General features: G+C 34.1%; 1 protein-coding gene across 3 annotated transcripts in view; it reads right to left on the bottom strand.

Moving 5' to 3' along the window:
- The window catches only part of Csmd3 (CUB and Sushi multiple domains 3), a 1,137,155-nt gene that overhangs the window by 11,281 nt on the left and 1,109,881 nt on the right, over positions 1-15,993 (bottom strand). For all 3 annotated transcript variants that reach the window (XM_036207646.1, XM_036207645.1, XM_036207647.1), the window contains 4 exons: positions 12,365-12,476; positions 9,944-10,123; positions 6,839-6,904; positions 1,338-1,496 (listed from right to left, as the gene is read on the bottom strand). In XM_036207646.1, the coding sequence (XP_036063539.1) occupies positions 1,338-1,496; positions 6,839-6,904; positions 9,944-10,123; positions 12,365-12,476 (517 nt within the window). The remainder of the gene's footprint in view (positions 1-1,337; positions 1,497-6,838; positions 6,905-9,943; positions 10,124-12,364; positions 12,477-15,993) is intronic.

Below are 15,993 nucleotides of genomic sequence, written 5' to 3' on the forward strand. Positions count from 1 at the left end.
TTTGTAAATTGTTGATTCATTTTATTACCAGTAACTTTGTAAATATATTATGGAAAACACATGATACACAAAGATAAAGCAAGTCTCAAGTCAAGGCTGACTTCACACATCATGCCTGATGCTCTGCAACCTGAAATCACAAATTAAATCTTACCTGAATTTTTAACATCCCTAAATGCTAGAGTAGAAACTGCAAAACTACATGAGGAAAACTAGTAAGTCCCAGGTTGCCGTAGAGGAATCATTTCACTCTAGTCTACCAAAGAATAACCAGTAAGCAAAAGAGCGTTTGATCTATGCCTTAAAACTTAAGGTTTGAACTCAAGATGCTAAACACAAGCAATGGTAGAAACGCAAAAAGTGGAAAGATGTACACTGATTTTTATAACTGGATATTCTCAGAGTTGGAGTTAGCCAGAGTGTGAACACACTTCATAAGCCAGGCTGTGAGCAAAAAAAAAAAATTTATGAATGACTATTGGTTAAAATTTGATGCTTATTGACTCACAGACTGTTTTACATATTAGGGAGGCACCAGAAGAATGTGCCAGGAATAGCAAGGTAAAGAGAACACAAACCTTGACCTAAAGTAAACTACAATCAATAAGAAAAATATAAATGTACTAACATATAATATTTGTATTATACAGCCACAAGTGAGTGGAAAGTAATGAAATCATGTTTACGTATATTTATCAGGATCTGTTTGTATTATTGTTACTTCATAACAAACACAGCTATATTTTTGGCTTACTTAGAGAAAACAAAAACATTATTTACAATTGAAATCTAAATTAATCATTAATAAAATATAAGTACATCTCATATTCAAATTAAGCTTTTCCAATTTATTCCATGTAACTATTCATATTTTAAAAGTAATGTATACTAAATTCTGATAAGTACACTTATTGGATGGTACAATAATACATAAAAATGTTTATATAATTTTCAAAATTAACCATTTTTATTTTATTTTATTTGTACCACAAACTAATTCATTAGTAATAATTTCACAGGATAACTAAAAGAAAATTGCAATGTATATGTAATATCTACAATATCATAATTCCATTTTGCTCAATGAGAGTTCTAGTCCAGTACAAGATCTCTAATTCTTTCTGCATAAAAACAGTCTTATATACATTTAACTTCACAATTTTGGTTTTGTATTTACATAATAATATACACTTACCTTTCCAAAACTTCAAAATCCTTGCTTCTAAATAAATTATGATGTCCCTCAAAATCAAATATAAAAATGGCTCACAGTAGTAGAACGTGACTAAGGGAATGCCTGGATGCATAACTTCTTTTGCTAGATTTTAACCTGATACCTGAAAGCAGCAGTTCCATGTCACTGTTGCTCAGTGTGGCGTTGACTCTGCCAGTGGAAGCATTGAAGCTAGTGACTGTCAGGGTCATGGGCTGTTTCCTTCCTTTGAAATTATAAGAGCCTTTCCATATGTAATTCTGGGCAAACACATCATCAGGAACTGTGTATAGATGAGAAAATGACATATTTTAATTTCACAGTGCCCTCTCAATATGATCATGTGATATTAGATTAAATCCTTTAGTCTACTGAACAAAATAATCTATCTCTAAATATGGATAATCTTCAATGAGTATGAGTATAATTTTCATATTCTTCATTTAATTTCAAATTTCAAACAATAAAACACAAATTTTGAAGCCTGAATTTGTTCAGTCATCATCACTAGGAAAGCCAGACTCCATACCAACTAAAGACATGAGGCTTGTAGATAGAATCCAGGAAACATAAGTTTCACTTATATTTGGTCACCTCTAACATTTTTGTCTTCCTTCAGAAAGAAGATGAGATGATTTGATTGAGCCTGCAAGCCTGTGAGCATGTCTCTGGAGACCTGCTTTTCTTCTAGTGTCATAGACAAATTCGTTGGAGGAAGAATGTAAACCATGTCCTCCTCTTTCCCATGGCCCTGGAGGCAGCCTGGAGGTAATAGCTCTTTGTCCCTTTTACAAAACAGTTCCGTTATTCCAGTAATAGAAGAAAAGCAGGGCTGTGCTATATTGACAGCTTTGAGGTTTACAAGTATTTTTAGAAATAAAAGAGTTGTCACTAGAATTGCCCAGTTCTTATGGGGTAAAATAGAATGTAGAATATAGCACAAGGTATAGGTGAGCAGATCCTGGAATTACACTAGTTGTATTTGATGACCTCTTCTATATTGAAAAACTGGGTCATTTTGCATAAATTTCTTAATTCTAAACCTGGATTCCCTCATGAATAATATGACATTAATATATACTATTTAGACTGCTAAATAAGGAATGCAAAATGTTTATCTAATCATTACCTAAAATCATTATCTAATGTTTTAGTTATATTTAATTATGATTCAGATAAAATAGGGATACTAGGACTTTTTAGGTCACTAAATAACTACTCTGTGTGTGTGTGTGTGTGTGTGTGTGTGTGTGTGTGTGTGTGTGCATCCATGTGTGTGCATGTGCCTATGTGTGTGTGTCTATGTGTGCAGCTGCCGTGTATTCGGCATCAGGAACAATCTATAGCCTTGACTTTTTAATGTTTCTCAAGTCGTCCTTCTACTGACCCTGTATCCCTAAACATCAAGTTATCCTGATATGCTTACATGTATGTAATTATCTTATTTGACACACTGTAAGAAAAACATTTGATTTGGTTGAGTTGGGCTAACAAAAGTATACCTCCATAAATGAGTGATAAGCATAATTTTTATTTGCAAAAATTAGAGAGGAAAAAGAGAAAGATGTCTTAGAGGCTGTATCTGGTAAATGGTTGACAATCTAGTAATTGACATTTTTCAGATTGCCTACTTATCCTCATCTCAAATGTGAAAATTCGTGACTACTTCATACCTTTAAGTGTCAACTTAATGATCTTATTTTAAGAAACTTAGGTAAATGAAGACTGTTAGTTAAAAGATATTAAAGCAAACCCTCATTTGGGGAGATAATAGTTATAGGAAAACATATATAGCCATACTCGGTAATATCAGACATATTAAGATGAATAACTGCTGTGGTAGAAATCATTAAACAGCTAGTTCTTAAGACAAACATTTTGTTGTAGAATAATATTTTAAGGTGTATTGCTTTTGTTCGTGTTGCGTTTGTTAAACTCCGTGAATCTGTAATTTTTGCCTATCTAAAACACGTGATGATTTAATAAATAGCTGAATGGCTAATAGTGAGGCAGGAGAAAGGATAGGCAGGGTTGGCAGACAAAGAGAATAAATAGAGAAATGTGGAAGAAGGAGAAGAAAGATAAAGGAACGAAAGAGGAAGAAGGAAGACTTCAGGGGTCAGCCACCCAACCACCCAGCCACCCAGCCACCCAGCCACCCAGCCATCCAGCCAAACAGCTACCTAGCCAGACACAGAGTAAGAAGGAAAGCAAAGGTGTACAGGAATAGAGAAAAATAAAAGCCCTGAGGCCAAAGATAGATGCGATAATTTAAAGTTAAGAAAACCTGGCAAGAAACAAGCCAAGATAAGTCCGGGCATTCATAAATAAGAATAAACCTCTATCTGTTATTTATTTGGTAGCTAGGTGGTGGGCCCTTCTCACAAAAGCAAAAACAATGCCTGGCAGTGGCGGCATATGCCTTTAATCCCTGCACTCAGGAGGCAAATCCAGGAGGATCTCTATGAGTTGGAAGTCAGCCTGGTCTACAGGGTGAGATCCAGGACAGACACCAAAACTACACAGAGAAACCCTGTCTTGAAACACCCCCCCCCAAAAAAAAAGCAAAAACAACAATACTTTGTACTAATAGCTACTTCATGTGGTAGAAATATTTCACTAATAGCAGATTCCACTTCCAATGATCAAAAAAAAAAGAAGAGAATCGAATGCTTAATGAGACTCTGCTGTTGACTCCAACATGCTGCCAACATCCTTCTCCTTCCCTAGACATGAGAATCAACTGAGGAGGGAGAGCCTCCTAGGGATTTGTCTCTTGTGCTAGCTTGTGAGGTGATAACACTTCTTCCTACTGTTATCTCTCTTTCTTGAGACTAAAACTAATTAGGCATCTGAGAGGTGTTTGTAAATTTTGCAGTGTCATCCAACTCAGGCTGCTGTGAACCCAAATGAAAGACTGAAGAAAGGATGTAATGGCCGCTTCTCTTGCTGTTGTTCTCATTGTTTATTTCAGGGATTGTAATATAATTATGTTTCTCCCTTCCCTTTCTTCCCTCCATCCCAAACACTTTGCTGTGGATATCGCTCTGTGTAAATAAAGTTCTGATTGGCCAGTGGCCAGGCAGGAAGTATAGGCGGGACAAGAGAGAAGAGAATTCTGGGAAGTAGAAGACTGGAGAGAGACACCGCCAGCCGCCGCCATGAAAAGCGACATGTAAAGACACTGGTAAGCCACAAGCCATGTGGCAAAGTATAGACTAACAGAAATGGGTTAATTTAAGATAGAAGAAGCAGATAACAAGAAGCCTGCCACGGCCATACAGTTTCTAAACAATGTAAGTTTCTGTGTACTTTCTTGGTTGGGTCTGAGCGACTGTGGGACTGCCGGGTAAGAGAGATTTGTCCTGACTGGGCCAGGCAGGAAAACTCTAACTACAAAACTTCAGCACACTTGCCTTCAAACTCATGGCCTCTTTTTCTTTTTAATTGATTGTCATTGCGTACACATTTGTATTTGTATATAAATATACTACATACATTTCTAAATATAACCAGTTGAGTCCATAAAATGTTACTTCTGTCTATGTTTTCAGGGCTGATCATTTGGCACCAAACAACCAATTCATGTACTTCACTAGGAAAGACTGGAACAAGTGACAATAAATGTTCACGGAGATGTGGGGGAAAGGAAACCCTCATCCATTGTTGGGGTGACTGCTAACTGATGCAGCCAATGCTAACTGATGGTAACCAATTTGGAGAATTCTCAAATAACTAAGTTAAAATCTACCATATAAACCAGCCGTACCACTCCTTGACATATACCTAAAGGGCTCAATATCATATTTCACAGGTATTTGCTCAGCCATGTTTATTGCTGCTATGTTCACAAGAACTATGAAATGGAAATACCCTACCTGTCAGATAACCAACCAGTGAGTAATAAGAATGTGTTGTTCCTGCCCACTATCCTTTTATTAGAAATGTATATTAATTTAAACTTTTGTACCCAAGCTTTATTACATTGTTAAATATATGGTCTTGATTCTGATTTTGATCCTACTGCCAATTTTTCATCTTTGCCATACTTAATCACTATGTTATGTTAATGAACATAATGCAGCTTAGTGTGTTCTTATTTTCATAATGATTGTTCTAAAGTTTTGGTAGATTGTAGTGAGTTTGAAGTTCTTCTCCCTCTAATATGTTGAGAATATATTAAAATCACGAGTTGGTGTTGATTCTATTAAGTATTTATACTTAATTCAATGGTCATAAGTTTTATACCCTAATTTCTTAATCTGATTTATTGCTTTTAAAATGTATATAAAAACAAGAATTATCTTTAGCCTGATGATAAATATGACTTGATTTGTTGTGTTATTTTCCACAGTATAAGGTTTAGTTTCATAAAATTTTAAATACAATTTTCCATCAATAACCAAAGTCAAATGAGCCCAAATTTCCCCTCATAGGATGTCTTTATTGTACTTCTATTTATATGTTGCCCATTAGATGAGTATAATGTTAGATTATTTACATTATGACTTAGATTCCCTGACATGTTCCTCTAAAATTTGCCAGATGTAATCAGTAGAGCAATGTAGACCTGGTATATCTTTAAAAATAATTTTTAAACATTACTTTGGTACATGATTATTAAGTTAGCTTTTATCACATTTATTAAAATGGAGTTTCAATTTTATAAAAATTTGTAAATTTAGAAAAATAAATGTTGATAATTATTGATATTTTCCAATATTTTAAATGTATTTAACCTGTTCTGTATCATATTTACATATCCCTTATTTCAAAATTACTTTTACAAAATATTTCCTTATTCATTAAAAATTTTTCTATTGTGTCATCTACAATTTATTTTTTCTTTTAACATTGCATTGATATTTGGCTATTGTGTTATAGTCTTTGTAGATTCTTAACAGAGATACAGCATCAACTCTGGGGATTTCTCCTTTTCTAATGTAAAGATTTAAGGCTATAAATATCATTTATAACTTTACTTTTGCAGCAGTACTCAATTGGGACCAAAGATAAAAATTTATACAACAAAAATGTAGTCCTTAGTAATATGAAAAAAATAGTTGGGACAGATGAAATCCCTAACTACATACTATATACTTTATATTTCATTCTTATGAGTATAAGATACAAAAAATACTTGTAGGGTGAGAATTACATCAAGGTTATAAGAATTTAAATCCCATGATATTAATGAATAGGTGATATATATTGCATTTTTAAATTAAACAATTACAAATTAACAAGATATTATCTTCTATCAAATGTCTTGAAATCTATAAGTCCATAAGGTATATCTTTTAATATCTTATTTTGTATTTTAATTTTATATATACAAAAAGCATTGTCATTATGTTATTATTAAAAGAATCTTTAAAAGACAAATATTCAAATTATTATAGATGCATAAATCATATTTTTGACAGAAATAACTGTCCAATAATTTTAGAATGCTAAATAAAAAGATTTCACAAAATAAATCCATATCCTATGACACATCATATCTAATACAGGAAGGTATAATTTCATCATGCAAAATATATCATTTTAAATAAATACATATTTATGGAGAAAATGGTAGATCAATCTTAGACATCATGACTTCTAGAACAACAAATTACTTACCACTTAGCTTTGGACTAGGTGTTCCTAACGCAGGTCGAGGATCTTTCACCAATGTTTTGGAGCCAGCTATGGCAACAAAAATCATTTACAAGAGTTAATATATTATATACAGTGTGACACACTATCAATTTTACTCTGAATAATATCCTTCATAATTCTTTGTTCCATCTCAATCAAGACCCTTTGTGATGAACAGTTTTTAGCAATTAATTCCATGACAGTCCTTTGGGAACAGGACTGCTACTTAATCCTCACAGGAAACTGCATCTTTGATCAGAGGCAGAAGCTAAAAGAAAACAGTTGATTCCATCATGGACACTGAGGACTAAGTGTTTGCTCTTTTGACAAAAAGAAAAGAAAAGCTGGTTTGCAGAGTTCACACCAAAAAATCAGAATTTGCTAAAGAAATTCATTGTGCACCAGAAATTGGAAGGCTCGAAAGTTTGAGCCATGCCAGAAAATGGCTCATATCATTAAAACACATGTGGGGCTAGAGAGGACCAAAAGGTGTTGGAGCTATGACACACACTGTTTTGCATACCCTTTGCCCAAGGAACATTATCATGCTCTTTTTTTAAAATCTTTTATTATTATTACATACCAACCACAGATATGCCCCTCCTCCCTCTGCTCCCCCTTTCCCTCCAATCCAGCCCCCATTCCCACTTCCTCCAAGTCAAGGTCTCCCATGAACAGTTAGCAGAGCCTGATACATTCAGCTCAAGGTCCAAGCCCCTCCTTCTGAATCAAGGTTGTGTAAGGTATCACATCTTAGGCACTAGGCTCCAAAAAGCCCACTCATGCACTAGGGACAGGTCCCAATCCCCCACTGTCATGCTCTTAAGAAGATTTAATGAGAGGCAGTTTTTGAAAGAACCAAATACTGAATTGAAGAGGCTGGAGCCACATGTCCACTAGGGAAAACTGAACATTACTATCATATTAGCAACTTTAAAATAACAACAGCAACAATAACAACAAAATAATTTCTGAGAAAGCTTTGAAAGTGTGGTGGATTTAAATAGGGTAATATCTAGGGTGTTTATGAAGATTGTAATATATGAAACTCTGTGATGGAAGTATCACAGGAACAGGGAATTAAAAAATTCCTACTAATTTAGACAACTAAATTAATGCTTTCAGTTGTAAGCCTATAGTGATAATTCAATGGAAATGCTGTGAGAGATTTAAACACACATGCCATGTATGAATTTGAATGTGTAAATCTGAGGCTAAAAAGTCCAGTGTGAGAGGAAAGCTAATTTAGAAGTGATTTTCATAGAAGAAATCGATGGCATGAATAAGATCATGAAGGACACAGTAGAGAAGATGAATGAAAAGGACAAGTGAATTCCAAACCTTTAGAAAAGCCTCGGGGAAGTGGGGAGGGGGCTGGAGAGATGGCTCAGAGGTTAAGAGCACTGTCTGCTCTTCCAGAGGTCCTGAGTTCAATTCCCAGAGACCACATGGTGGCTTACAACCATCTATAATGAGATCTGATGCCCTCTTCTGGTATATGGCAAACTTGCAGAAAGAACACTGTTTACATAATAAATAAAATAAACCTTTAAAAAAAAAAAAGAAAAACAGAAAGAAAGAAAAGCCTCAAGGGAAAAAAGATTCTGTAAAGAAAATAAAAACTGGCTAGCCATAATGCTATTAAGTACTGATATAGCATTTAATAATACATATGCTAACACTTTCCACAATTTTCAAGGATTGTGTTTACTGATATTAAATGTATTTTTTAATGAGAATTCCCAAGGCAGGCATGGTGCATGCCTTTAATCCCAGCACTGGGAAGACAGAGGTAAGCAGATGTCTGTGAATTTGAGGCCACCCTGGTCTACACAGTGAGTCCCAGGACAGCCAGGGCTGTTACACGGAGAAATCTTGTTTCAAAAAACCAGAGAGAGAGAGGATTTCTCATACAGTAGGTATTTTAACAAGGGTGGGGGGAACACAGGGTTACATTCTGGCTAAAAACAGGAATGAAAACCTGATCAAAACAGTAATGAAAATTTGTGCTTGCTGCAAGGAGTCAAACACAGGAAGGTATGACAAGAAAGTTTAACAGATGTAAAATTAAATGCTTTTACTGACTGAATCAAGAACTATAGAAGAAACTCCTTCACCGTGTCTTATGGTAAGAGTATATTTTTCCCTTTGGTAAATTCAGTACATCAGAACCAAGTAGGATTTTTTCGCCCCGTGGTGAAGCAGAAACAGGTGTAGACTCTTCAGCTAGATCTACTTAAATTATCATGCTACATTGACTCAGTTCAAAACTGCAAAAATTAGATTACTGAGTTGTCACTTCGAAGCCAAACTCTGAGAAAGACTGTATGAATTCTGAGAGAATGCTATGAAATAAGACAGATTGAAATAATGTTCCTTACCATATTGGATCAATAAGATACTTTATAAAACACACACTACATTAGAATAAAACATTATTTTGAAGTGAATCCATTGAAGCTATAATTAACTGATGTTATCAAGATAAAATAATCCTGAATTTAGACTGATATATATATATATATATATGTATGTATATATGTGATATATATATATGTATATATGTGTGAGATATATATATATCAAGTTTCCTCATAAGAAAATAGGTTGAAGATGCAAAGAAAGGTACCACAAATAAAGATGGAGGCAGATACCACTGGGAGACTATGAGCCAAGGAATGGCAACGATTGCTAGGAGAGAATGAAGGGAAGGGAGAGGCTATGACTTTTGAAGATGATTGAATATACAAAGTCTTGTTAACTTTTTGATTTTTGACTTTTTTTACTTAACTACCTATAAAAAGATAAATTTCTATCATGTGAAGTCACTCATATTTAGGTAACTTTTATAACAAACCTAGAAAATGAAAACACTAATAACAATATTTTGAAGAGAGAATGTGAAGAGGGAATAAAGACAAAAATATCAATTAAAACATTTCAATAGAAATGTCTAGGTGTGTCCATTTTTCTGGAATAAAAATACCCACATAATTTCCAGTGTTGGACTTAGCCAACAACTAATTCTTCTAAAAAGACCTAAACAGACCATCCTAATATGTTAAAGCATCTGTAAATAAAAGTTACCTTCACAGACAGGAACTTTTCCAGTCCAGGTGTTATCGGATCTACATACTCTATGTTCAGTTCCCCCTGCTAAGAAGAAGCCAGGCTGGCAGGTGTAGATGAGTGTGTACCCATGGGAGGGAAGGTCCATTCCCACTACATTTGCATGAGCAGGACTTTCTGGCTGTTTACAACTGTGGGCTACATCAAGATCAGAGAATAACATCAATATTTTGGAGATTCATCACTAAAATTTTGAGGCAAAAGTCAAAATGCAAAGTTATCCTTACTCTAATTTTATTGCTTAAGTGCATATTTCAAAAGTCATCCTCATGAACCAATAAAAATAGATCAAACTGCTGGGTGGTGCTGGAGCACGCCTTTAATCCCAGCACTAGGGAGGCAGAGGCAGGCGGTTCTTTGTGAGTTCAAGGCCAACCTGGTCTACAGAGCGAGATCCAGGAAAGGCACAAAGAAAGCTACACAGAAAAACTCTGTCTAAAAAAAAAAAAAAAAAAAAAAAAAACAGTACAAATACACTACATTGTTTTTATATCCTGGTATTTTTGTAAGAAAATGTGAGACTGATATTGGTAGATGTTAACAGAAAAAAGAAAGGAAGAAAGAAAGAAAGGAGGGAGGGAGAGAGGGGCAAACTGACTCTGGCTACTTATGCTTATAAATGAATATTATAGCACAATCCTAGAGAGTAAAAATGAACAGTAACAGTGTCAAAAATTTATAAGACCTTAAGGTAAAAGTTTAAAAATTTTCACAGGCTTATATTTTCTGAATAATTTCTGAAAATATTCATTTATGAGTTCACTATATTTATTTTAAGTGAAAAATCATTACTTGAAGCTAAATGTATCTGTAGGTTCATTATATGGTTCAGATACTAATGTAGAAATACATTTTAATATTTTAGCATGTGGAATTCTCTGGCCATATTTTGGTCCATATGCTAGAAGTATTATTTAATTCATCTAATTTTCATTTTTGTTTCTGCATTTTCATTCCACATTAACTCAACCATGCTACCTGCTTTTTGCTTGATAAATACAATTCCATTCTCAATCAGAAATATTACAAAGAATTTCATATACATATATATGCATGTATAGATATATACATGCATACAACATAATTCATAAATAATATAATTCATGTAAAAACAATTAAAATGCATTCTCTGTGGACCAATTCATTTGAAAAAAGCAATATTCTTCCACTTGTTTCCTCATTGATATTATAAAAGCTATGTATAACAGTTACTATTTTATGTTACATGCTAAACATAGATACTTACTATAATTCAAATATTAACATTAAAGTTCAATTAGTTGAATCTTCATGTGGCAAACTCTCTTGTTTTCACTGGCTTATTATGAAATACGCAGTTAAAATACCCCAAACTCTCCTTAAGTATATAATCTAAGTAATTCTCTTATAAGGAATTTTGCCATAATTAGATATAAACCAACCAATGAAGTCATGATGTATATTCTGCATAAGCAAGTCATTCAAGGGCAATCCCTTGTTTACTGTATGGTCCTGACAAGGATCAAGAAAATCTACAGAGCATTTTTGCATTAAAAAAATGTCATGCCAGGTGATGGTAGCCCAAGCCTTTAATCCCAGCACTCAGGAGGCAGAGGCAGGCAGATCTTTGTGAGTTCAAGGCCAGCCTGGGCTATCAAATGAGTTCCAGGAAAGGTGCAAAGCTACACAGAGAAACCCTGTCTTGAAAAAATAAAAAACAAAAAACAAAAACAAAACAAAAAAAATGTCATAAGTGCAGCACATTTCTGATGAGTGTTAATATTTTCATGTGCTTTGTTGTTATTATTCTTTGCAAAAATTTAAATTAAAATGTGGTGGGAGACAAAGGAGGTTATTGGAGGAAATGAAGGACAAGTATCTGATGAGCTCAAATTTATTTCAAATTGTGAATTCAAAAAGATCACTTACTGATTTTAAAATTGTTTAGGAGACTCTGAAAAGTTCTTTCATGATTTTGGGGGTTTTTTTTTAGCTTATATTCTCAGAAAAGCTCTTCACACATGATTAAAAATCATTATGATTAACTAGTGTATAACATCCTGTATTTCAGAGTACTTCAATTTATAGTGCAGACCCATGAAATGAGAAAGTAACCATCATTGAAAACACCAGATGGCCAAACTCACACCACTATACAAGCTTTGCCAAAGGAACAAAATTGTACCTCTTGTCTTCTGGCTTTTTTAGAAACACTGCCTTCCAATGATCATGGGGTTTTGATACAGTCATTTAATTATTTAAATGAAATATCTTTTACACTAATCTAAATTAATTTTATACATCTCTTATATGAACACAAATTTATTTCTATCACAGAAAGAAAAAATGTATATGAACTCTGATCCATAATACTTGTCATGTAATTTGCACAATCCTTACGTATGCACTCAGGTTGAATTCCACTCCATGTGAGGTCAGGAAGGCAGGTACGTGTTGTAGATCCTTGAAGCAAATGTCCCTTTTTGCAGTGGAACTGTACAACGCTTCCTACCTAGAGTAAATGCAATAAAAGTCACAATGTGATTTCAAAACAGGCACTAAATAGAAAAATCTGTGAATAAGAAAAAATGTTTTCCCAAGAAATCTGTATGACTGAATTGAAAAAAATATAATAAAATTGTATTTAAAAGGAAATTGCTGGAAGAAATCAAGATTAAAAATAATTAGATGGCTGGTCTATAGCATCACAAAATACTAGAGTACCTAATGTATGCATAAATGTCATGAATTTTTCCCATATGTTTAATTCATGAAAAAAGCTATTGTAGGAATATAATATCTTGAGATATGTGAAAAATGGCGATGATATAAATAACATACAATAAAGACAAAATAAGAGTCAAATGAAGCCTGAATACGCCAGAATGCAAGGTGAGGTCGGAGCATATGCAATCTTTGCATGCTGTAGTTATCATTAAAAAAAAAAATAGATTGGAAACACAGGAATTGGTACAGTGTTTATGGAGCTAAAATTTGGATAATTTGTAATGTATTGTTTAGGGGTCATGAACATCAATAGCAGCTTAGTACTTAATAATACAATTTCTGAGATCGTGTTCAGTCTTGTTTAATCAGAACATCTCAATAAAACTTATGTAACAAACTCTTCATGTGATTTTAATAAGAACTAAGGATTAAGAACAATCATTATGTAAAAATGAATAGGGCAGGCTAAAGATGCAGCTCAATTTATAGAGTGCTTGTTGAACATGCTTGAAACACTCAATTGGTTCTTCAGCACAATCTCGAGCTCCACAGAACAAAGGACTGTCTGTAATCTTAGAACTAAGAAGGTTGATGAGAGCTGAAGACCTTAAGCACATTAGGAGCTCAAGACCAGACTAGACAATCTAAGAACATTTTTTTAAAACAAACAAAAATGAGGAAGGACTTGTAGAAGTTATCACATCATTTGTTTTGAAGGAGTGCAGAATACATTTAATTATTATTGTGGATAGTTCAGAAAGTAATGAACAATGTCAGGGGAAGCTTATACAACAGGAAGGAATAGAACAGACTGAAAAATCAGTTCAAGAGAGCATCAAAAGTCAGGGGGATGAGTAATAAAGAGTCTTAATTCTAGTTATGAGGCTCCCATTATCATTTTAGATTTCAGTGAAACAGATGCTAGATTTGGGTGGGGGGCAGGGGGGGGCAGTGAAACCAGGAAACAATTCCATTAACTCATAATGTATTACAAGAAAAACTTAACAGGATTTATCAAATGATTAGGAGTAGATGACCAGACCCGATGTATGTAGGATTGGCCTCTTTAGATATCCTAGAAAATAGCCTGAGAGAACTCAGTCAGTTGCTGGTTGCCCTGTCAGAGGAGCAGCAGGTGGCAAGTTACTTCAGAAGATCGGTTGGCCAGAATTCAAGGCACTGATGGGTGAATCCCTGATCATAAGGCCCTGAGGGCTTTAGCTCCAGAATGTCTCTTGCTACTGTTGTGCCTTTACACAGTTGTCCCTGCTGCCATTTCTCTCTGGTATCTGGCATAGTGTGAATGGGTGTGGGGTGATTCTCACTGCCTTAATATACTGTAATTATCACATGAAAATATCCCTTTCTACTGGGCATTTTTATCTGTGGATTATTATGAATATGATGTCCTCTTAAGCTGTACTTTTTAACTGGAGCAATGATTTTTATAATAATAGTGTTAGTTTAAATAGAACTTTGATGATTAAGGTATTTTAACAAATGTAGTAATATACATATATATATATATATATATATATATGTGTGTGTGTGTGTGTGTGTGTGTGTGTGTGTGTGTAAAGGTAATTAATATAAGTAAAGGTAGGAGATAGAGTTTTGCCCCCACCCCTGATAAAGCAGAGGTCAGAAAATAAGAACAAGGAAGTGCCACGCAGCTAGGACTTACGAGTTTCTCTTAAGAAGTCACATAGACTGCAGTTTAGGTTAATGATTAAGGAAAACAATTGGGTACCAGAAGCTAGGCTTGCTCAAATTCTTTTAATCCCGATGTTGGGAGATGTTTTCATGAGTTTTGGTGTGCATTGTAGCTAAAACAGAGCTTTAAATAATGACTTAAGGTAAGGTAAAGATGTTTTTGCCAATGGCCTTGAGGTAGAAAATCTTGGGAAACAATTTTAAGTTTAGAAAGGCACCCTTTCAATAGTTGAGTGTGGGACTCATAGAAGTCAAGAAACAAAACAATGACCACTGGCTATTGCAGGCTGATGTACTTTCCTTGGTAGGATCGGTTGGTGATCAAAGGTGATGATTAATTCCTTGTACCCACGTCTGCCCTCAGCTTCCTGATATAAAAAACTGTTGATGAATGGGCATGCACCCTGAGGATTTAAAGTAGAACTGACTGTTTTTCATATATTAAAGTTTAGGTTTGTGATTCTTTTAAGATTTTTATTATAAGATTACTTTTTGAGATAAATAATAAAGTGATTGATCCTTTCTTTGTTACTGGAAAGTAGTCTGCCAGTAAAAGAACTGGCTGAGGAAACACCTTGCTTGCTTACACTCTCATTTTATAACAGGTTGCTTCTACATGAAATTATATGGGTTCTTGGGGATAATTTGTTTTCCATCTGTAATCATGTAAGAGATGATATGGAAAACGTTGTTTTTTAACTTGTATTCATTGTAATCATTCACTTAAAAATAGAATGTAACCATATTGTAATTTTTTTATTGCTTGAAAGATTCTGCTGGAGTATCTAAACTGTAAAGGAAAAAAATAAAGAAGTCAGAAGGGAGACACCAGGGAAGATGTAGAAGGAAAGAGGTAGAATAAAGACATTAGGAGATAGTGAAGAAGGACGTCATACGAAAGAGAAGGAAGGGAAACATCAGGCTAGAAGAACAGAAAAGAAAAAGAACAAAGTAGAACAAGCAATAGAAAGAATAACAAAATGAAGAAGAAGCTTTTATCCCTCAGAAAAGAAGTCTGTGTTTTCTTGCTGACTCTATATCTCATCCCCAGTCCCTCTGACCTACAAAAGGCTCAACCCTCTGCAGCCAATGGTTTAGAAATATCCTTATTTATCATCATCATCATTATTATTATATAAATACAATTATTATGCTTTCTCCTGTTTTTACCATCAACATTAAGGATGCATAATCATAAATAATAAGAATATTTTATAATTTATATTATCATACTTATCATTTCAGATTAAAATACCTTTTTGTATGTTTGCCCAAATTGATGTCCCAATATATTAATTTCAATTACTAAGTGAACGTCACCATCATGATTTCATAGGACATCTTGAGATTTAATAGCTAGAGAGTCAAATTGAAAACATCCTAAAGCTATAATTACTTTATGAAACAAATACTGAATGTTCTTCCCTACACCAGAATCTACCTAAAGAGTTATACAACAGTTAATGAATAATGTGTCCTTGTCTCATAATCCATAATTAATATAGATATTTTATCAATCATTTTGACAGCTCTTCTTTCCCAGTCTCATGGCCACAATTCACCATTAGTCTATTTTCAGTAGAAAGCAT

This window comes from Onychomys torridus, chromosome 16 (assembly GCF_903995425.1).
Source record: "Onychomys torridus chromosome 16, mOncTor1.1, whole genome shotgun sequence".
In the NCBI taxonomy this organism is placed as follows: Eukaryota; Metazoa; Chordata; class Mammalia; order Rodentia; family Cricetidae; genus Onychomys; species Onychomys torridus.